Below are 23,720 nucleotides of genomic sequence, written 5' to 3'. Positions count from 1 at the left end.
ATAGCAAAAATGATCACGGTCAGCATATGAGCTACCAAAAAGCATATAAACTCACTTCAAAAAGTAGAAAGCATCTGGTAGTACAATTTATTAATCTTGGAAACATGGAAACTCCTGCTCAAACATAAATAGCATCTACACCGACTTGCAATTGAACACAGAATTCCGTGATTTAGCTTAACTGCAAAATAGTAATATTATTCGTACATAACCATAATGTGATGTCTAATTAGGCTACTGTTTATGTCAGCAGTATGTACAAAGCATTCTTGCTTGGCAAAGATCGAAATAAAATAGAATGACAGAAGCAGCTGTATTATATACCGAAACATTTCGAAATGTTGTTACATGTTCATAGAGGCAGATAAATTTAGCCTACATAAAGTTCACAAAAAACAGCCCTTCGACATTCAACATTGAAAAATATTGTTCCATGCCTTCTATCCTAAGAGTACATCTCTACAGAATTTCCTATTTGAGAAGTTGGAAGCCCCTGTACAGCAGAAGAGGTAGACAGTGTGGCTGAAGCGTACTAGCTGTATTAATTCCACCTCATAGAGAAGATTTCTTATATTACAGTGGCAGTTTAGGTGCGTTTTTAATCAAATCTTCCCAGGTCTTGAAGAGAGATGAAGGGGATGGTAACCCTGAATGACATCAATTCGATATGACGCCAAAGACGAGCCGGGAAAAACATAATTCGTGACTGTGGCATTACGTCATATCCTTCCATTAGTCTTTTAGAGCTTTTACAAACCATCAAAGCATTTTTTGTAATGTGCTAATACAAAAAGTTTGAATTAAAACAGGGGAAAGACATATAAACATACATTTTATATACAGTATATATATTTATATTCATTTATGAATAGCGTATGCAATACAAATTTTAGGGTCTTTTAGCAATCATACCTAAACAAATATATACTATCACAACATCACAAATACGTGATCCTCACTACCTTTAGAGAGAGAATAGGATTGTGTGAACAGTTGCATATGATAGCAAAAGAAGAAAGAACTAAATTAATTTCAGTTCAGATGAGATAATCTTATTCACGATGCTTGTGCAAAGAGAAAAACGACGATGTTCGCTGTAACATGAAAGCCACATGCCTCCACATGAAGAGCTCATCATACGTCAGTCCAGTATCAAAATATCCCATGGTAAATATGGAAGAAGAGAAGAGGAATTTCTCAGTGTGTTGTCAAAGCATCGTTTTTGTCCTCTTTTGTGTTTTGTGTGAATCCAAATCTATAGATCATCCAGGTTACTGACATTCTGCTGTGCTGCCGCCCGCCTCCACGCTCATGGTGAAACCATTACTTAGGTTCTTGGGACTGGGTGGGGTGGTGCTCGCCGGCGAAGGCTCATGTTTGCCCACGGAATCCACTGAGCAGCTCTTTTTGGGCACCCTGGGCCGAACCACTGGAGCTTTCGGAAGGGCGGAGGTCTGCCTGTGTCCCTCTGCTATCAGGGGTGGGCGAGTGCACATGGGCCCGGAGAGCACAGAAGGTTTAGATTTATGGGTAGGGTGGAGGGGGGGACTCGAGGGACTCTGGGCCCCATCTTCAACCTGCTCAGGTCCCTCTTTAATGGGAATTGGCTCTCTTTGAGAATCCAGCATGTTGTCCTTCTGTATGCTGCTCTGGCGTGAGGTCTTGTCGGCGTTGGGCATCTCGCAGCTGTCCGTCCGCCGTCGTGAGCCCTCGTGCATCCGGCTTGTGGCGACCACAGCTTTCATAGCAGCCTGTGGACGGAATAACTCATGATTACTGTGTGCTGGTTCAGTACAATACTCACGATTCTTCTCGTAAAAAGCACAGAAATCACAGCATAATATGCTACACTGAACATCATTTGATGCCAAAATGAAAATTCTGTCATCATTTACTCATTCTCAAGTTGTTCCAAACCTGTATGAGTTACTTTCTTCCTATGAACGCATAAGAAGACATCTGAAGAACGCGTACAACCAGTTTACAGTAGCCATTGACTTCCATAGTATTTTTTCCCCCATATATTGAAAGTCAATGGTTGCCAACATTCTTCAAAGTATCCTATTTTATGTTCCACAGCCAGTTTGGAACAAACCGAGGGTGAGTAAATGATGACAGAATTTTCATTTTTTGGGTGAAATACCCCTTTAAATATCAATGGCATCACCATGTTTTTCCCTATATATTCATTTATTCCAAAATACATAAAAAATGCAATTCGTGTTCATTATGGCTTGAACACACAATGTGTTTTTAAATTGATTTTGGTGCATAAAGCCCAAAAAAATCATATTGGTGGCTGACCTTTAATTTGCGCCGAGCATTAAATTCCTGTAGTTTCCTTTGTGTTGTGTCCATGTGGGAGAATCGTGCTGCTTTTCCAAGCACCCATGGGTGCTCCAGAGCCTGTTTCACTGTGAGCCGTTTATGAGGGTCCAGCACTATGAGTTTACTAACCTACAGACAACATCAAACAAACACAACCAACTCTCATCTCATCTGAAATCAGTCTGCAGTGCATGAACATCATCAGCATTACAAACAGGACAACAATGATATGCGAGCACACAGTACTCACCAGATCCTTTGCATTGAGAGACACTTCATCCCACCAGGGGGAGACAAACTCGTAATCGCAGTTCAGAATGCGACTGTACATGTACTGATCCCCCCTTGGATCGAAAAATGGTTCAAACCCACACAGCCTGAGGGCGAAGAAAGAAAGAAAGAAAGAACAGAGGCAGATAGCAGAGAAAATGCTATTTATAATTTGAACAATGAAGTGAAGGGGAAACAACAAAAAATGTAAAATGGTTATTATTACAATTTAAAATAACACTTCTATTTCAATATATTTTAAATATATAAAAAAAAAATAGTTCTGTGATGACAAAGCTGAATTTTCAGTATCACAACGTCTTGATCCTTCAGAAATCATATGCTGATCAAGAAACATTGATTACTTATCAATGTCGAATACAGTTCTGCTTCTTATTGTTTTTGTAGAAACCTTGAAACATTTTTTCAGGATTAATAGATCAATAGAATGTTCAAAAGAACAGTTTAGTTAAATTTTTTTTGTAACAATATAAATGTAATTACTGTCACTGATCAAATTAATGCATGCTTGCTGAATAAAAGTACTAAATTCTTTTTAAAAAATCATATATTTTCTTCCTTTTTTCTCACTAGTTTTACAGACCCCTGCCCTTGCCTTATATTATCCTGTATACTTGAAAAAAAAAAACTGTATTGTGAAACTGCTAATAACATTAGCACCTTAAGATTAATCACTTATATGCATATGTTGAGTGGATGTGAGAATACAGGCAAATGATTGCAGATGAATTGGCTGATGAAACTTTATTACTCATATACGCTGGAATTTGCTTACATGTGGACATCTAAATGAATTTTATCTTAGATGGTACATGTAACAATAAGGAAATTTCACTACAGGTACATTTAAAAAAAAAATAGAATATCGTGAAAAAGTTCATTTTTTCTTGTAACTTATTTCAAAAAGTGAAACTTTCATATATTTTAGATTCATTACATGTAAAGTAAAACATTTCAAAGTTTTTTTGTTTGTTTTAATTTTGATGATCAGAGCTTACAGCTCATGAAAGTCAAAAATCAGTATCTCAAAATATTAGAATATTTACATTTGAGTTTCAATTAATGACCATCCCTACAGTATAAATTCCGGGTATCTCTTGTTATTTGAAACCACAATAATGGAGAAGACTGCTGACTTGGCAATGATCCAGAAGACTAACATTGATGTCCTCCACAAAGAGAGTAAGTCACAGAGGGTCGTTACTGAAAGGTGTGGCTGTTTACAGAGTGCTGTATCAAAGCATATTAAATGCAAAGTTGACTGGAAGGAAGAATTTGGGTAGGAAAAGGTGCACAAGCAACAGTGATGACTGCAAGCTTGAGAATACTGTGAAGCAAAGCTGATTCAAACACTTGGGAGAGCTTCACAAGGAGTGGACTGAAGCTGGAGTCAGTGCATCAAGAGTCACCACGCTCAGACGTCTTCAGGAAAAGGGCTACCAAGCCACTTCTGAACCAGAGACAACGTCAGAAGCATCTTACCTGGGCTGTGGAGAAAAAGAACTGGACTGTTGCTCAGTGGTCCTCTTTAAGTAAGTCCTCTTTTCAGATGAAAGTAAATTTTGCATTTCATTTGGAAATCAAGGTGTGGTGTCTGGAGGAAGAGTGGAGAGGCACAGAATCCATGTTGCTTGAAGTCCAGTGTGAAGTTTCCACAGTCAGTGATGATTTGGGCTGCCATGTCATCTGCTGGTGTTGGTCCACAGTGTTTTCTGAAGTCCACTGTCAACGCAGCCATCTACCAGGAAATTTTAGAGCATGCTTCCTTCTGCTGACAAGCTTTATGGAGATGCTGATTTAATTTTCCAGCAGGACGTAACACCTGCCCACACTGGCAAAGGTACCAAAAGCTGGTTCAATGACCATGGTGTTACTGTGCTTGATTGGCCAGCAAACTCGCCTGACCTGAACACCATAGAGAATCTATGGAGTATTGTCAAGAGGAAGATGAGAGACACCAGACCCAACAATGCAGATGACCTGAAGGCCGCTATCAAAGCAACCTGGGCTTCCGTTACACCTGAGCAGTGCCACAGGCTGATTGCCTCCATGCCACGCCGCATTGATGCAGTAATTCATGCAAAAGGATGCCCAACCAAGCATTGAGTGCATAGAAATGAACATACTTTTCAGAATCCTGACATTTCTGTTTAAAATATCTATTTTTTTATTGATCTTATGTAATATTCAAATTTTCGAAAAACTGAATTTTGGGTTTTCATTATCTGTAAGCCATAATCATAAAAATTTCAAGAAATAAAGGCTTGAAATATTTCACTCTATTTGTAATAAATCTATATAATATATGGGTTTCACTTTCTGAAATGAGTGACAAAAAATATTGACCTTTTTCACGATATTCAATTTTTTTTAGATAGTACCTGTACAATAACCCTAATTCAAGGTTCACATTTATATCAGTTCATGCATTCCCTGGGAATTGAACCCATGACCCTGGCGTTGCGAGCGCCACACTCTTTGAGCTGCAGGAACGTTCCGTGAACTGATTCGTCAAATGATGTAATTTTTCAGTCTGTTCCTCACATATTTCTGAGAAGTCAGATAAAAGTGGCCACTAAATGAATAAACATGAATGCATTACTCACAAAATATAAAGGATGACTCCCACCGACCACATGTCAACCTCAGAACCATAAGCGTTTCCTCTGAGGATCTCAGGAGCTGGATGTGAGAATAGAGGCAAATGATTGCAAATGAATTGCCTGATGAAACTTTATTAGTCATTCCCTGGAATTTGCTTGCTTGTGGCCAACTAAATGACTTTATCTTAGCGGTATGTGTAAAAAATCAGGAAATCGGTAACAGGGTGATTAAACCAGCACAGTCAATGTCTTATCTTAAATTTTGACTCACCACAATAGCCAGGGGTTCCACATACCGTCTTCATCGTGACTTGCTCATCGATTATTTTAGAAAGACCAAAGTCCGCTGTGGACATTACAGAAAAGATTGAATGAATAAAACCCATTCATTAATGAAAGAGTTCACTGGCCAGTCTGAATTTTCCTGCATCAAAGCTGTAACTGATTCATTGTATGAGTATACAGTTTGTTACCTATCTTAAGAGGGGCATCTATTGATAAGTCAGCATATAGAAGATTTTCTGGTTTGAGGTCTCTGTGAACAACTCCATTCTCATGTAAGTACTGCAAAATAAACAGAACAGAGGTATCAAAAGCAGGGTTGTTAGAGTTAACTAAAAGTAAATCAAACAAAAAAATGTTACTTGAAATAAGTTTTAACTTAAAAAAAAAAAATAGTAATAACAAACAATCAGTTCCCAAGTAAACATTTATCCTTTTCATTTAGTTTAGATGAAATAAAAAAATATAAAAACTATATAGACTAAAAAAAAGTTTTTAGTAAAACTGAAAAACTAATGCAAACTATTAATAAAAATTACAATATCACGTTACTTTTTATGGAAAGTAATGCATTACATTACTTTTGAGTTACTTTTTAAATCTGGGCAGGGCTTGCTTGTTTGTTTTTAATATAAAAAAGTTATTTTACAAATGTAAAAGCCCTTTCACAACAAAAGTGAAATGAATATGCCTCAGGCTAAAGGAAATGTCAATTCATGTTTGTACAGTAGAGGGCGCAGCTCAAACAAATCGCATGAAGAATTTGATGCAGGAGAAGAAAGCTCAACACTATTCAAAAGCAATAACAAAAGTGAAACACAAATGTGTCATTTTCGTTTAGTATGGTTGAACTGGATCATCGAAGGTCAGTAGCAAAAGACATCGGTAAAATAGGATTAAATATATAAATTATATTTGTCTTATTTAACATTTTAATTATTGCAAGTTTGTATAATATTCTGAGACAGCATGTAACTGTCTTTATTAATTTTGAGGAATGCTGAATCTTGAAAAAATATTGAAACTGCTAACGGGATGCTAACGGTCTAATCAGATTCAATGATCTGTGCTAAGCTACGCTAAAAGTGCTACCGCCAGACCTGGAGTTCGGCTGAATGGATTCGAAAATGGTAAAACTCAACTGTTTAACTCTTGGGGAGTTGGAAAATGAGCCTATTTTCAAAAAAAGTGGAGTGTTCCTTTAACGCCATTGCACACTGAGTCCAAAATTCTCACCTGAAATTTTTGCTTGTTAAAAAATAAATATGACCTCACGTTGGGTCAGTCACATTTACACACTGCCTCCAAAACTTTATAAAAAATGCATAAAAAATTTGGACCAGGTTCGATTTTCTGCATTTTCGCATCCATAGCAAGCATTTTGATAGGAAAGAATGACGAATACGAAAAAAAAGAGAAGAAAAAACTAAAATTACTCAGTGTGCAAGGACCTTTTCTCCCGATTTCTCTCAACATGGCAATGCGAGAGCAGTCAGTCAAGACATGGGAAACAAAGTAACTGGTGTTACTTATTTGAAAAATTAACTCAGATATTTCCTTATAAATTAAAAAGTAATGCGTTACTTTAGTTACTTAAAAAAGTAATCTGATTATGTAACTCTAGTTACTTGTAATGCATTACCCCCAACACTGGTGGGGTCCAAAACAACATTTAACTCCATTGCCTTTCATTATATGGACAAATGCCATCTTAACATTCTTCAAAATATCTTTTGTGTTCCGCAGAAGAAGGTAAGTCATACAGGTTTAGAACAACATTAGGGAGAGTAAACAATGAATTTTCAATTTCATATGAACTATCCCTTTAAGACAATTCTTTGGTGAATTTCAGTGGAATTTGCAGGATTTCACTAAATCATGGAAGGAGCATCATGGATTAACTGGATCAACAGTGAAAACCTGCCAAATGTGACTGCAGCAACATTGAACAAATTAGAATTTTTCTTCATCTCACAGAGTAATCAGCATTTCTGCAAAGCCCCCACCACCCCTCATTTAGTAGAGCTGCTCTAATAGGTAATTTGTTATGTTTATTGAATTCATCAGGACTTATTATACAGCTCTAGGAACATGTTTGTGTGTCTGATTGTGTGTGACTGTAGATGACATCCGTGGTTCTCTGAAGTCCTGATGGAGTGTAGGTGGGGAAGATGAGTTCAGTGAGGCAGTCTGGAGCAGTTCTCTGTTAAAACAGCTGTCATGAAGGCAGAGACAGACTCGGTATTCAGCGTCTCCTTACTTCACAGGAATAGTTCTCTGAAAGATGCAAATTCTGTCCTCATTTATTCACCCTCGTGTCATTCCAAACCTGTATGATTTTCTTTTTTTCTGTGGAACATAAAAGGAACCATTGTAAGAATGTCCTTGTTGCACTTTTCCATGCTTTCACATTAAATGGGGACTGAGGCTTTCAAATAAAAAAATAAAAAATAAAATAAATAGCACCAGAGTTCTGTCTTTTGAAGTAGGGACAGATATGTTCTTCCATATCGTGAGGTACATCCGAGTGAAATATATTTTGGGCGGGAACTTGGTTCTATCCAGTAGTTGTTGATTGGATGGAGACAGATCTGAATGTGGGCTTTCAGTCAATTGTAAGAAAGGGACTAGTTTCACCAGAAGACTGAGTTATGACATTATGAAATATCTTACAAATTACAAATTACCAGGTCAAAAACATGAAGCATATGCATATATATAATTTACTCCAATACTAAACAATACTAAACAGACAGGGCAAAATTTCATTTCATAATCAGTGAGTTGAACTCAACAAATGGATCAGGCTGTTTTCTGAACTAATATTTCATTTATACAGTACATTTCATAGATGTTTTCATCTACAATGACGTACATTGCATTCAAATGTTATTAGTATCAATGAGATACTACTGTAATTTTATTAATAATTTGAAATCATTCTTAATTAAATTTGTTCCGTTTTTATTAAATTTTTTGTCATTGTTTTGTATGTTTTGTGATTTTATTCGTTTTTTAAAATGTTTGAATTATTTTGTTTTATTTCTATTATTTTTTTATATTTTATAAAGAAATTAAATCATTTTAAGTTTGTTTATGGGTTATTTTATTTCAGGCTTTTTGTTTTAGTTTTAATAAACTATAATAACTGTGTTTTAAGATATACATTTCTATCAATTTATGCTTCTTTAAAAAGATCAAGACTGACTTTAAGGGAATAACCATGTCAATTTTCAGGCTGCTCCTCACATATTTCAGATAAATACAGAAATACAGTACAAAAGAACCACTTTTATGGGGCTTTGGGTCCTTTGTTATGCTCTAGTCCTGTAAAAGATAGAGCAGACCAGTACGTTCCTCAGTAATTCTCCACTTGTTTTTCAAATACCAGTTTGAAAAGACTTGACAGAATGATGACAGAATTGTAATTTTTGGCTGAACTACTTCTTTAGCAAATCATCTCTGGGCTCCAGACGCTGCAGATTGCAGACTGTCTCTGGGATGAGAGATGCCTGAACCTTTCAAGCCTCCTGTCTTCCCTGAAGTGGTTTTTCTCTGTTGAGATCATGGGGTCGCTCTCCATTATCGAGGCATGGGTGTCTGTGATCTGCAGTCTGATAAGTGCGGGGATGACTCATACCGTGTCAGCCCGTGTTAATTAATTTTGTGTTCGTAGGCACAAGACAGATGTTGTTCCTTTAACACAATTCCAAAAATATAATAGTGGATCATGGCGGTTGAGGAGACAATTATTTCCTGGTAAATGTGAGCCTAGCAGAAACCTACAGAAGTACAGAAAGTGTTTGGCAGATGACGGAGTGTAAATTGAAGGCGGCAGGAGTCACTCTTGTGTTTTAGCACATGACTAGTGTGAAAACCGGAGGTGAGTCAGTTCTACTACACACTATGTGCTCGGTTTAAATAAGCTTCTGGAGTTTTATTACACTGTAAACATGTAATTAAATACTCTGTAAGAAGGTTCGAACAGGGTTGGGATGGTGGTGCTTTTATTTGATTTTTGTTTTTAAATATCAGGCCAAATAATTTGGAAAATTATAAACAATGTTAGATTTTAATATCTCACCACCATAACACTAAGGTGTTTGCCAGGGTGCTACTTTGTGGTTGACTGGATTTAGCAGGCTGCTATGCAGCTGCTTCTGTGGTTGCTAGTATATATATATATATATATATATATATATATATATTTTTTTTTTTTTTTTTTTTTTGCAATAACATCATATCAAGATTGTAATAAAATATGTCAAAAACTATGCTAAGCTTTGGACTTTTTACTCAATATGTATTAATCTAACAGCCTTACAGCAGAAATAAACATGACAGTCAGTCAGCGCATGTTCTGTGTGTTTCTGTGTAAATGAGAGACATAGTTTCATCTACACAAACTCAAACACATGTGACTGTGTCTCATAAATACTCTGCTCTGCTCTGAGAGTCACTTCACCAGCTTTACACCGTTTCATTTGAGAAAAACCACCATCAAACACAGTGAAACCCAAAGATCTTCAGGACAAACTGCCAAAATAAAAGTCTGGTCTAACTTTAATAAATTAAGACAGAAATATATTACTATTGTAAAAATGTACTTCTGAAAATAATAGTATTATTTTTATTTTTAAGGATACAGTTCTGTTTTAATTCATAAAGTTCTGTTCTCCAGCATCTTATCTGACAAAAATGCATTCATTTGTAAATTAATTATTGTATTTTATTTCATTCGATTGTAAATGTTGCAATAATTAATTACATCCATTTTTGATGATTCATTTGTGTTAAAGAGGTCATGAACCGAGAAATCAAATCACATAGGTCATAGTACTATAAAAAAACAAATGTAATGAAAAATAGCTTATATTGAAGTCAGTTTGCCAAAACATCAGCTTGTGGAATGTGCCACTTTATGACGTAATAGTGTGGATAAACACCTCCTCTGAAGAAGATCAACACCTGCTTCTGCATCGCTGCCTGTTTAGCCCACCCACCGATTCACGCATGTAGTGAAAATGAGAGGCGAGTCTGTGCAGAAACCACACAATAAAGATAAGAAGACGCTGTACAGTGCCAAGATGTGGCTTTGCATTGCCTTCCTTCTGATCCCAACATTAGGAAAGAGTGGATGAACTTTATTTTTAATGAAGTTCCAGACCATGTCAGTAAGAACTCGGTCCTTTGTTCACTTAATTCTACAGCAGATTAGTTTACAAACAAGGCACAATTCCATGCGGGATTTTCAGAAAGACTGAAACTAAAAGATGATGCTGTGCTGACTATATTGGATCTGACAGTAATGTCGCAACACACAAGTGTGAGTAACTGTGTTTATTACTTGGTCACTATAGTTTTGTCTGTTAAACTGATTGTTTGATGTACTGAGTATTTATGCGTTTTTAACCTAAATCACAGCAGCGGCCATCTATGAAGTATGTGGGATGTCAATCATACACAACTGCCAATCATAGCAGTGGGCGTTTACTTCTGAGTCTACAATCTGCCAAGACTATTCAAACAGAGCGTTCTGATGATGGGGTTAAAAACAGGACAGAAAATAGCCCATTACTTATAATATGATGTTTTTTGATGTAAAACTCTTGGTAACATTATAAGTGGACCTCAGACAACAGTATAAAATAATACAAAAGGCAGTTCATGACCCCTTTAAACAATAAAACACAGAATCCTGTAAAAATTAAATGTAAAACAGAATTTAGGGGGAAAAATGGATTTCATGGGGCTCTAAATTAAAGGTATAGCTACACTGTGGAGCTTAAATGTGAACAAACAAATTTAGTTTACATTCATTCTCAAAGTCTAACAAACATGTGGAAAGTGATATGGTAAATTAATATTGTGATAAATAAAAAAAAGCCCAGATGAACACAGGTTAGAGACAAATACAAGGACTTCCCAAAATTGTCATATATGCACATACATAAACCTTATGTTGCAATCAACCCCTACAGATTATATCATAGACAACGTGGATTAAGCAGATCCGATTGGCACACACAAACATTCAACACATAAATGTGGCCTCCGCATTGTAGCTTCATTGTCAGATTTCTGAGCTGTTATGTAACGCCAGTCCACATTCCTCCTGCTCAGGAAGATTAAAAGCCGGGGAAAAAAATTACAATGTTTTTTTTTTTTTTTTTTCCCTGAGAAGATTATTTTTCACTAGCAGCTCTGCACACACATCCGCTTACTCTACCGTTCACTTTTGAGTGACGACAAGACTGACCCACATCTCCAAACCCCTCCACTGTCAGCCCATCGCTGGACATGTGTTCAGCCACGCAAACACACACAGTAATCCACCGGCTGAGAATGCATTAAAATAACTGCTGTCCCTCATGACACGTATCATCATATCATGCTAGTTGGTTATATTATTTACCAATTTCACAATCATTCAATTGATTTTTAAAGTAATCATGTTTGAAAGCAGAATTTGTGGTGAGAAACTACATTACCCATGATGCTGTACAGAAAATTCCACCAATCCGAGAGTTGCAGCAAGCAAAGCGCATCAAAAGAGACACTCCGCCCACTTCCATGAATCATTGCGAATGACAATTTGTATAAGCACATTCTGCAATAAACTTAAAATGCTCCTTTTATGCCATTTTTAAGGTTTCTAATATTGTTTTGGATGTCTCCTACAACAGGTTTACATACTGTACATGTGAGGTCTTTTCTCAAAATATACATAATTTTTTCGATTTAATATCGAAAACGATTCTCAAATGATTAGTTCAAAGCAGTTCTAAGATTCAGTCTCTCCAAACCCCTCCTTTCCGTGAGTCTACTATGTTCTGATTGATCACATGGCCCAGTCTGATGTGATTGGTCTACCGCGTACAGTGCATGTTGGAAGTGCGATTCGAATTAAGGTCCTTGCACACCGATTTTCATATGTGTTTTTTTGGTTGCTTCATATTTGTCATTCTTTCCTATCAAAATGCTTGCTACGGATGTGAAAACGCAGAAAATTTAACCTGGTCCAATTTTTTTTTATGACAGCAGAAAGTGTCAGAGGCAGTGTGTAATCGTGATTGACATAACGTGAGGTCGCATTTGTTTTTTTAACGTGCAAAAGTTTCAGCTGAGAATTTCGGACTCAGTGTGCAAAGACCTACTGACAACTCGTTTAGGCTGTTCAGAGTTGATTCTTTCTTTTGGGAGACAAGAACTTTATTTTTCGCATACTTTCGGCTTTACAACTTTGCAGATTGTTTACATTCACATACAGACACATGACAGCTGTTAAGTACGCAGTCTTGAGACTTTGCATTTTTTGTCTGATCTTCATAAACTTTTTGCTTCAAATCAAAGTTTGTAATGTTGTGAATTACCTCATTGTTGGTTTGTTTGGTTCATGACATAATGCTTTAATAAAGACTTTTTATATCCCTATGGGAAAATGAATGATAAAATACTTCCGGAACAGTGCCACTGAAAAGTGGATGGGCACTAATGCACAGTTGACAGCATGATAGCATATGTAGCATAATAATTTTGATACATGTTATCTTTAAAGGGGTCTTCAGATGCCTATTTTCCACAAGTTGATATGATTCTTTAGAAAAGTCTTTGGTTTGTCTTTTTAACATAATTTGGTTAAAATTTCTCAATGGTAGTGTAAAACAACACCCTTTTTACCTTGTCAAAATCAGCTCTGTTCACAGCGAATCATTTCAGTACATGTCCCTTTAAATGCTAATGAGCTCTGCTCACCCCAGCCCTCTCTTCCGTGGGGTGACGAGCCATTCTCACCAAACTTTAGCTGCATTTATCGCGTAACTTGATAACTAATATATTATAAGGTAAGGTGATTAGCAAAGATTCATTAAAAAAACCTTATACTCACTTCGTCTGTAGGAGAAGCTGGATTGCGCAAACATAGATGCATTTAGGTAAATCGGGGGGCTCATTCCCTTCACAAACAAAGCAAATCCACTGCGTTTTCAGCGGCTCAGATGTCGGGAGTAAATGACAACTGCTATGTTCATTATTACATCCAACAGCAAAACACCTCAATCGCTTAGGAGACATTCCTGTCTACACCAGCTTTAGCATCGAAACAATGGCAGATTGTTGACCGCTCACTCAGGGTGGGTTAAAACAGCCATGTCAGTCAATAGTCGTGGGAGGGGCCTGATCTGAGCCTGATCTGAGAAAGTGATCATTATTATTGGGGATTTAATTTTTTTTGTTGGATTTTTATCATTATTGGGTGGTTGTGTACACACACTGCCAACACACATTTATGTTCAAACATGTAAAATGAATTTTGCATCTTTAAAGAAAATCACTTGTCAAGCTTACAAAAGGCACTTACAATGGAAGTGAATCGTGACCATTTTTTCAAGAATGTAAAAGCAGAAATGTAAAGCTTATAGTTTTACAAAAGCACTATATTAGCTTTTCTGTAAAAACCTGTGTATTTGAGCTATAAAGTGGTTCCTGTCATCTTTTAGGGTGTATGGCTTTCTGTTGTCATGCCAACGAAGTTGTAAAACTGCATATCATTTTAAAGAGATAAGGTTAGTAAGCCATGTCTCTCGCTAAAATCATGTTAACATGCATCTTTTTTTAAAATCCTGTGAATATTAGAGTATGTCTACCCAGTACATCAGACTCCTTTACTTCAAAAGAGCCATTTTGTGTTCCTCTTTAAAGGCTAAACAATCACATTACCATTATTGCCTTGCAAACATGAATAGCAAATCTCTGTGTGGGTGTAAAGCACATTTTTATATCCCATGATTAATTTGGTCTTACCGCCACAGCCTCCAGGATCTGTTTAATAACATGAGCTGCATCTCTCTCGCTGTAGTAGCCCCTCTCCACAATCCTGAAACAACACACGACAAATTCAGCATAAAAACATCACAGCACGTATATAGACTATCATATGTTTTCAGACATGAACAGCTGATGTTTAGGCGTCTATGTGTGGATCTGGCAGCATTTAGTGCTCTGTTTAGCAGTGTGTGGATGTGTGTAGGCAAACACATCCTGCTCTGCACCAAACCCACTTAAACCAATTATCGGGAACTTGTTTTATTCAATTACGTCTCACTGCTGGGTAGAGGAACAGACAGAAAGCCCACTGAGCCGTAAGACCTTGAGCCGGGAGGTGTTGACGATAAAGAATAAATGAGATTCCTGTGCTGGGGACCACCGTAAGATCTAAGGAGAAACATTTGGCCCTCATCGTATCATTGCATGGTGGCGGATCATCTCTTGATAATCTCCAAGCAGTAAATCGCATTGCTTAATGATGCCATCATTTACTGACTATCATGTTGTTGCAAATCTGGATTTTCTTTCTTCTGTGCAGTGCTTTTATTGTTAACTGAAACGAAAACAATTAAAAATTAATTTGGTAAAAATTTACTTAAAGCCATTATGTAAGATTAATCTAGTAAAAGGTATAATGTTATAAATATAATGTATTAACTGTGGTTACAATTATTTATGAGATTGTACAGTGCATTATAAGGTGCAGTGCAAGGCATAATTACTGCATTAAAACTACTTTTATAATGCATTATACATAAAGACTTAGAGCCAGTTTTACTAACAGCTTGTGCCAGTGCAAACAGTCTTTTGGTGTTATAGTACTGTCAAAACTTCTAGAAAACCCTAATTTTTTGGCCTCCGGTTCTTTTCAACGTACTGTGGCTTCTTTATTTCTTTATTCTTTATTTGCGACTATGCTAATTTGCGCTGTCCTTGGTGTATTGCGTTGGTCGAGACTGTGTCTGTTCCCCGAACTAGAAAATACAGAAATCGTCCAAACCAAATTAAGAGTAACAATTTAATTGATGTTCAACAAATAAAAAATGTTTACAATACAGAGAAACAATTGATAAAACTTGGCTTACTGAATATCAGGTCCCTTTCTACAAAAGCACTTTTTGTAAGTGATTTGATCAATGATCATAACCTAGATTTGCTCTGTTTGACAGAAACATGGCTAAAACCAGATGAATACATTACTTTAAATGAGTCCACCCCCCAAGATTACTGCTATAAAAATGAGCCACGTCCAAAAGGTAAAGGGGGAGGTGTTGCTACAATTTATAGCAATATTCTCAGTATTTCTCAGAGGGCAGGCTTTAAGTATAACTCGTTTGAAGTTATGGTGCTGTGTATAACATTATCTAGAGAAACACGTGTTAGTGATAAATCCCCCATGATGTTTGTACTGGCTACTGTATACAGGCCACCAGGGCACCACACAGACTTTATTAAAGAATTTGCTGATTTTCTATCTGAGTTAGTACTGGCTGCAGATAAAGTCTTAATTGTTGGCGATTTTAATATGTTGATAATGAAAAAGATGCTTTAGGATCAGCATTCATAGACATTCTGAACTCTACTGGGGTTAGACAACACGTTTCAGGACCTACTCATTGTCGAAGTCATACTCTAGATTTAATACTGTCACATGGAATTGATGTTAGTGGTGTTGAAATTCTGCAGCAAAGCGATGATATCTCAGATCATTATCTAGTCTTGTGTAAACTCCATATAGCTAAAACTGTAAATTCTACTCCTTGTTACAAGTATGGTAGAACCATCACTTCTACCACAAAAGACTGCTTTGTAATAGTAATATTCCTGATTTATCTCAATTCCTCAGCATATCCAACAGCGCAGAAAAAATGGAAATGCTGGCAAACGGTGTTTCTTTTATTTATAAATCACAAAATAAACAAAAACACAAATGAAACCACTCCGAAGGGGGAAAAGCCAGAGTAATAACTACTGAAAACAGGACACAAACTTGGCACAGGGTAGACGGAGATCACAGGCATAACCAGGTACATATGTGAGACGAACAAGCCCAGAACAGAAGACACAGGGAGCCTAAATAGGGAAAGGCAATCAGGAAAACAGCTGGGGCAAATGAATCAATGATGAGGTAACGAGAGGGAAGGAGTGAGAGAATAGACATGAGCACATGGCACAAATAACAAAACAAACCCCATGTACAGACAATGGGGAACAATTGAGGGTGTAATGAGTGACAGATGAGTGGAGTCCAGGGAAATGAGTCCAGAAGGAAGGGAGACGGCGACCTCTGGTGGCGAAACACAGGGCCCGGACCCCTGACAGTAATGACTTCATGAACTACTTTACTTCTACTATCAGAGATAAAATTGTAACCATGCAGCCGTCAGCTACAGTATCGCATCAGATCAGTGCACTATAGATCCCCTGAGGAACAATTCCATTCATTCTCTACTATAGGAGAGGAAGAATTGTATAAACTTGTTAAAATCATCTAAACCAACAACATGTATGTTAGACCCTATTCCAAACTACTAAAAGAGCTGCTTCCAGAAGTCATAGATCCTCTTTTGGCTATTATTAATTCTTCATGGTCATTACGATATGTTCCAAAAACATTCAAATTCGCTGTTATTAAGCCTCTCATTAAAAAACCACAACTTGACCCCAAAGATCTAGTTAATTAGAGACCGATGTCAAATCTCCCTTTTCTGTCAAAGATACTAGAAAAGGTAGTATCCTCACAATTATATTCCTTTTTAGAGAAAAATGGTATCTGTGAGGAATTCTAGTCAGGATTTAGACCGTATAATAGTACTGAGACTGCTCTCATTAGATTTACAAATTACCTGCTCTTATCATCTGATCATGGTTGTATCTCTTTATTAGTTCTACTGGATCTTAGCACTGCGTTCGCATGGTTCAAATCGTACTTATCTGACCGCAATCAGTTCGTAGCAGTGAATGAAGAGGTATCATATCGATCACAAGTGCAGTATGGAGTACCTCAAGGCTCAGTGATAGGGCCGTTACTTTTCACGCTTTACATGTTACCCTTGGGAGATATTATCAGGAGACATGGTGTTAGCTTTCACTGTTATGCTGATGATACTCAGCTCTATATTTCTTCGCGGCCTGGTGAAACACACCAAACTGAGAAACTAACGAAATGCATAGTCAATATAAAAAACTGGATGACGAGTAACTTCTTACTGCTAAATTCAGAAAAAGAAAAAAACGGAGGTGTTAATTATCGGACCTAAAAACCCCACATGTAATAACCTAGAACACTATCAAACACTTGACGGCTGCTCTGTCAATTCTTCTTCATCAGTTAGGAACCTAGGTGTGCTGTTTTATAGCAATCTTTCATTTGAAAGCCATGTTTCTAGCATCTGTAAAACTGCGTTTTTCCATCTCAAAAACATATCTAAATTGCGACCTATGCTCTCAACGTCAAATGTAGAAATGCTAATTCATGCGTGTATGACCTCAAGGTTAGACTATTGTAATGCTTTACTGGGCGGTTGTTCTGCACGCTTGATCAACAAACTACAGTTGGTCCAAAATGCAGCAGCTAGAGTGCTTACTAGAACCAGGAAGTATGACCATATTAGCCCGGTTCTATCAACACTGCACTGGCTCCCTATCAAACATCGTATAGATTTTAAAATCTTGTTAATTACTTGTAAAGCCATGAATGGCTTAGCTCTTCAGTACTTGAGCGAGCTCTTATCACATTATATTCCTCCACATCCGCTGCATTCTCAAAACTCTGGCCGTTTGATAATACCTAGAATATCAAAATCGACTGCGGGCGGCAGATCCTTTTCCTATTTAGTGCCCAAACTCTGGAACAATCTACCTAACACTGTTCGGGAGGCAGACACACTGTTTAAATCTAGATTAAAGACACATTTCTTTAACCTGGCTTACACATAACACACTACTACACTTCTATTATTCAAATCCGTTAAAGGATTGTTAGGCTGCATTAATTAGATCAACCGGAAGCGGGAACACTCCTCATAACACACAATGTACTCGTTACATCGTAAGAAGAATTGCATCTACGCTAATATTTTACTGTTTCTGTCTTATTCTGTTTCTGATACCCTGATCGCCGGCAGAGGCTGGACACCTGGATGAGCCCCGCGGACATATCCCCAGTGAAGACCTCGACTTAAAATACAATAAAACTAAAAATAAAACAAAATAACTAAAAATATAATAAAATACCTAACTACATAATACCATTATTGTTAGAAATTGCAACAATATAAAAAATAGAAATATAATACATTTATACATTTAAAATTTTAATTAAAACAATAAGTAAACAATAAATAAATAATAATATCCTGGCCAGAGGAGAACTGGCCCCCCGACTGAGCCTAGTTTCTCCCAAGGTTTTTTTTTCTTCATTCTGTCACAGAGGGAGTTTTGTTCCTTGCCGCTGTCGCCTCTGGCTTGCTCAGTTGGGGACACTTAATTTCTAGCGATTATCGTCAATTTGATTTCACAGATACTATTTAAAATAAACTGTGGTAGACAATGACATCTCTGAATTCAATAATGAAATGCCTTTAACTGAAAATTGAGTGTTTAATCTTATTATTATACATTACTGACACTATCCTCCAATTTGATACTGTTAAGTGCTTTGACACAATCTGTATTGTTAAAAGCGCTATATAAATAAAGGTGACGACTTGATTTGACTTGTAAATTAATAATACTAAAACTGATAATTTTTACAGTGCAAGTTGTTTTTTCAGTGTTGTTTTGCACCCCATTGACCCCATTGGCAAAAGAAAGAAAGCCATACAGTTATGGAGCAATATGAGGGTGAGTATATGATGACAGATTTCTCATTTTTTGGAGTGAACTATTTTAAGGCAATAATGAATGTAAGAAATCCTGTTTCACATTTGAACTGCCTTTCATTTATGGAGCACATCATACCTGTCAAAGAGCTCTCCACCTGTGACCAGCTCTAGAATGAGAAAGATCTCTGTCACGGTTTCAAAGATTTCCTTCAAACGAATCTGAATGAAAACAAAGTTAGAAAATTCACATCAGAACGAGCTCATCCATATTCTCACAGAATACAATGAAAGTGAAATGTTTCATAGCAATGAGAACGATGCGATGTTGCCGGGAACATAAAAATCTTACAATATTTGGATGAGAGAGACGCAGCAAGACTCCGATCTCTGTCCTCACAATTTTCTTGTCAATCTGAGTTGATGACACAATGAACATAACCTCAAACAGTCATTCTGGGATATCGGGAAAAATGAAAGTATCTTTATAATCGCAACTCAACTTACGGTTTTCTTCAAGACCTTCACAGCATAAGGTTTCTCAGTTTGCTTCTCTTCACAGCGAAACACAACAGATGTGGCACCCCTGGTGGTTAATACAAAGCAATCTTTATATAGTAGTAATTAAATAAAGATCATAAATTCGATAACTGTTCATTACGCAAACACAATGCACAAAGTGACAGATTGGAAGATGCTAATAAAACCAAGACGTTTGAAGAAAGAAAAGTGTTGGCATTTCATGACTTTGACCTCCACCGCTCAACTAATCATGGAGGTTCTTTACCTACATTCTTCCTCCCCCATCACCATTATTATGTCCATGAAAACTGAGTCAAAACAATCAGTGTCCTTGAGAACAGAAAATCTTCAAGAAGGGAATGCACATTTACAGGGTGTCTGCGGGTTTTATAAACGTTTAATTCACACTTGACCAAATTAAGGCCTAAAATCAAAGCAGAAAGTCTTAAATTCATAATGTTATGACATTGAATGTTGCAAGCACTGCAAAAATAAATAAATAAAATAAAATAAAAACTTAAGTGAGTTCATCATTAAAACAACAAATATCTGTCAAAGGGGTATGAAAACTTTTTTCTCTTTAAATTAGGTTCATTTTCTGAGCCCATTAACAGATGTTTGTTCTGGATTTAATCAAGAACGCATTTGTAAGCATAGTTCAACCAAAAATTAACATTCTGTCATCTTTTACTCAAGTAATTCTAAACCTAAATGAGTTTATTTCATGCTTGGAACACAAAATAAGATATTTTGAAGAATGTGGGTAATCAAACAGTTGCTGGTAGCTAAAAGGGAGAAAATACTATAGAAGTCAATGGCTACAAGCAGCTGTTTGGTTACCCAAATTCTTCTTTTTTATTGTCAACAGAAGGAATAAATTCTTGCAAGTTTGGAACAACATGAGGGTGAGTAAATGATGGCAGAATATAAATTTTTGGGTGAACAATCCCTTTTTCTGGTGAATTGAGAAAATTGAAGATTCCTGCAAAACGACAGAAACACTCATAAAGAACATCACCTTTTGTGCAGCGTGATCAGAAGGTACAGACAAGGTTATTTCTGTATTCGAGTGGTTGGGAGCAGAGTTATTCAAACCTTTTTTCTTGTAAAATGGTTTAAAAATGGAGATCTGTTGAACATTACATGTTCAAACTTTGACGCATTGCTAATATGGGATATTTGCATTTAGAGACTATCTAGACATAATTTTTTCAATTATTTTTACATTTTCTTTACTTGGCCTTAAAAAGGTCTTTATAGCTCTTAAATTTACCTTCATAAGACCTTCAGAAGGAAATTAAACTGGAAGTCCTAACTTCCAGCTATTAAGTCCACAAAGACTGAAAATTTATTTCACTGGTGCATTATGTTATACACTATAGAGGAGGGATCCTCAAATCTGGATCATTCCTGCAGAGTTTAGCTCTAACCCTAATCAAAAACACCTGAGCATGCTAATCAGAGTCTTCAAGGTCATTAGAAAATCACAGGTAGGCGAGTTTGATCAGGGTTGGAGCTAAACTCTGCAGCAGATTGGACCTCCAGGGAAAGATTTGAGGAACCCTGCTATAGAGTATTTGTGTGCTTTCATGTTGTCTCTCAGATCTTTGCTTTTCATGGTCAGTGAATGACTCAATCAGACGAGCACTCAAAGAGCAGACATAATTTATCCATCTGCTGCCTTGTTATCCAACACTTCAACAAATCAGTGTCTGACAAACAGTCCTCAGCATAATCAGCAATAGACACCAAAGTACTTGCAGTCATACAATGCAACGAGATACATTAAAACATTTTGTTTTGTGCAAACAAGGTCCATAGAAGTCCTGAATAATATCACACCAGGCCACACGGCCATGATGCCAGAATAAAATCAGGTGACAGCATCAACTGCTCAACATTTTGCATCCCACATCCTGGGAGGTAATGATGACATTTTAGAGCACTTGGTGACATTTGCAAAGATTGGGTGCTTCCTTAATGTGCTCAATTAAGTGCATTATAATTAGTTTACTAAGGGGAGATTAAATTTGAGCTCAATTATTTTAAAAACCACCCATCCTTAACTGTGACAATAACATACAACAAAGACTCATTAGCAGTTCAAAATAACCTTGATTACTGCACAAAACCTGATCTCTTGCTCACATATAGACGTAGGCAGCACAAATGTTAATACTTGACTTTAGAGCATCCATGTTACATGTAAATATAATCAACTACAATAGTAATAATGCTAGTCGCAGCACTTTATAGCAGCTAACTATTTAGTATAGCAATAGACCAATAATTGGTATAATTGGTGCAATTATAATTTTTTTCTCAATATTCACTTTGTTTTGGATCTTTAATGTATATCTCCCAATACCACGTCAACAGGAAACAGCTTACCTGAAAATAACAATATTCTTTACATAAACACAATATATATATATATATATATATATATATATATATATATATATATATATATATATATATATATATATAACATTACCCATTATTTTTTATTCAGATTTTTTTAAAGTTATTTTATTCCAGCCACAAAAACAATGATAACAAGTTCTACTTAAACATAAGAAACATAGTATATCCATTTTGAATATTTTAGTATTAATACTTTTTTTTTGGCTTATGACGCTCACATATCTCACAAACATTGTAAAAGAACTAAGTACAAAAGAGTTAATATTCGTAAATATATATATATTGGTCAAACCGATTATCGGTCAGTCTCCAACAATGATGGGCTACAGTTATGTTTTTATTTTTTGTAGTCTGACCATTATTTGTGCCAAAAAGCACAAATAAAATTAGACAATTAAATATTGGTTCTATATATCGCTTAACAGATATTTAAATTAACCAGTATGGTCATAAAAGACGATATAGGTCTAATTGTAATTAAAAATAATATAATAGGTACATAGTGTGCATGCAAGTATTCACACAATATCATTAAAACGAATGTAAAGTGGATGCAGTAATGCACTTACCTGCCTAATTCTGGGCCCATGTTATAGAAATCCTCCACTGTCGCATCTCGGCGCGAGCCATCGACCCAGTATTCCACCGAGCACGCGCCGGACCGAGAGGTGGGCATGATGGACCCTCCGAAGACTGTTCTGCTGTTATAATGAATACAAGTAATCCCTTAGACCAGGGGAGCCCAGAAAACGCGATCGCTGTCACATCTGGGTGTCAGCTTGACCTGTGATATGGTTGCAAGTCTGTTTATGATTCGGTTCCAAGTGATCAATGATTTAAAATGTCCAGGTTTCCATTTCCGTCTGAGTGCGCATATTAAAAGTCAGTCCAGACACTGGAGCATCTCTGCGGGCTGGAGTTGATGTCCAAATTCAGTCTATTTTCAATTGATCTATCGATATCCTACGCTCGCGAGAAGATATATCTTAAATATTATAATTTTTACTCGGTTTGCTGGAATAATCTCGATCAAAACAATAAAAAAGGCTGTTTTCAAAGTGGGTCTTCAGCTTCCAACGGGAGTCATAGATCCCATCCCAAACCTCCCACGACACACAACATTCAAGAAAGCATCATAATCCTGGGATTCCCGATGTCACAAGCGATATAGGGCGATGAACGATTCCTTGCTTTGGTCCTCGCCAGAATGAAAAACAACAGATCAGGGTTTTATTTCCCAGATGCTTCTCTAAAAGCTGAATATTGTGAATTAGCAGGGTGAAGATGGAGTAAATGTCGTTTGAAATGTAAATATCACACTGCTGTTTGTGCTGGAAAGGGGTGGAGAAAGGGAGGGGGTCTGTCACACGCTAACCGCACACACGCACACACACACGCACGCACGCACGCCCTCTCAGCCTTTCTCCCAATCCCTGGCTTTCACTGCGGACTGCAATTGGGAAGCGCAATATTCAATCAAAATAACGAACGTGCTTCTGCTATCACTAGGGTTGGGAACTGAGAATTGGTTCTTATTCAGAAATAGGCTAGCCTACTACTTGTCGAGCGTGCAATTTACCGTCTGTTACCGGTATCGACTGACGAACGATTGGCTCTT

At 36.8% G+C, this 23,720-nt stretch overlaps 1 protein-coding gene across 1 annotated transcript; it reads right to left on the bottom strand.

Annotated features, from left to right (window-relative positions):
* Nucleotides 1-65: 65 nt before the first annotated feature.
* LOC306857206 (calcium/calmodulin-dependent protein kinase type IV-like) lies at nucleotides 66-23,435 on the bottom strand. The gene is made up of 11 exons (XM_079397014.1): nucleotides 22,672-23,435; nucleotides 19,661-19,739; nucleotides 19,506-19,568; nucleotides 19,293-19,375; nucleotides 14,307-14,379; nucleotides 5,696-5,786; nucleotides 5,494-5,568; nucleotides 5,226-5,301; nucleotides 2,579-2,705; nucleotides 2,305-2,457; nucleotides 66-1,751 (listed from the first exon to the last, which is right to left on the bottom strand). The coding sequence occupies exons 1-11, from the start codon at nucleotides 22,776-22,778 to the stop codon at nucleotides 1,272-1,274; spliced, it is 1,407 nt and encodes a 468-aa protein (XP_079253140.1). The 5' UTR covers nucleotides 22,779-23,435; the 3' UTR covers nucleotides 66-1,271.
* Nucleotides 23,436-23,720: the final 285 nt, after the last annotated feature.

Source organism: Barbus barbus (assembly GCF_936440315.1).
Source record: "Barbus barbus genome assembly, chromosome: 37".
In the NCBI taxonomy this organism is placed as follows: Eukaryota; Metazoa; Chordata; class Actinopteri; order Cypriniformes; family Cyprinidae; genus Barbus; species Barbus barbus.
The sequence above is the reverse complement of the archived record's forward strand: the minus strand, read 5'-3'. Positions and strand labels throughout refer to the sequence as shown.

Coding starts and splice junctions, on each gene's coding strand:
- LOC306857206 (XM_079397014.1), bottom strand. CDS start 22,778: ATGCCCACCTCTCGGTCCGGCGCGTGCTCGGTGGAATACTGGGTCGAT. Junction 5,569..5,695: donor AGATGCCCCTCTTAAGATAG/GTAACAAACTGT, acceptor TAATGTCCACAG/CGGACTTTGGTCTTTCTAAA. Junction 1,752..2,304: donor ATGCTCGGCGCAAATTAAAG/GTCAGCCACCAA, acceptor TTCCGTCCACAG/GCTGCTATGAAAGCTGTGGT.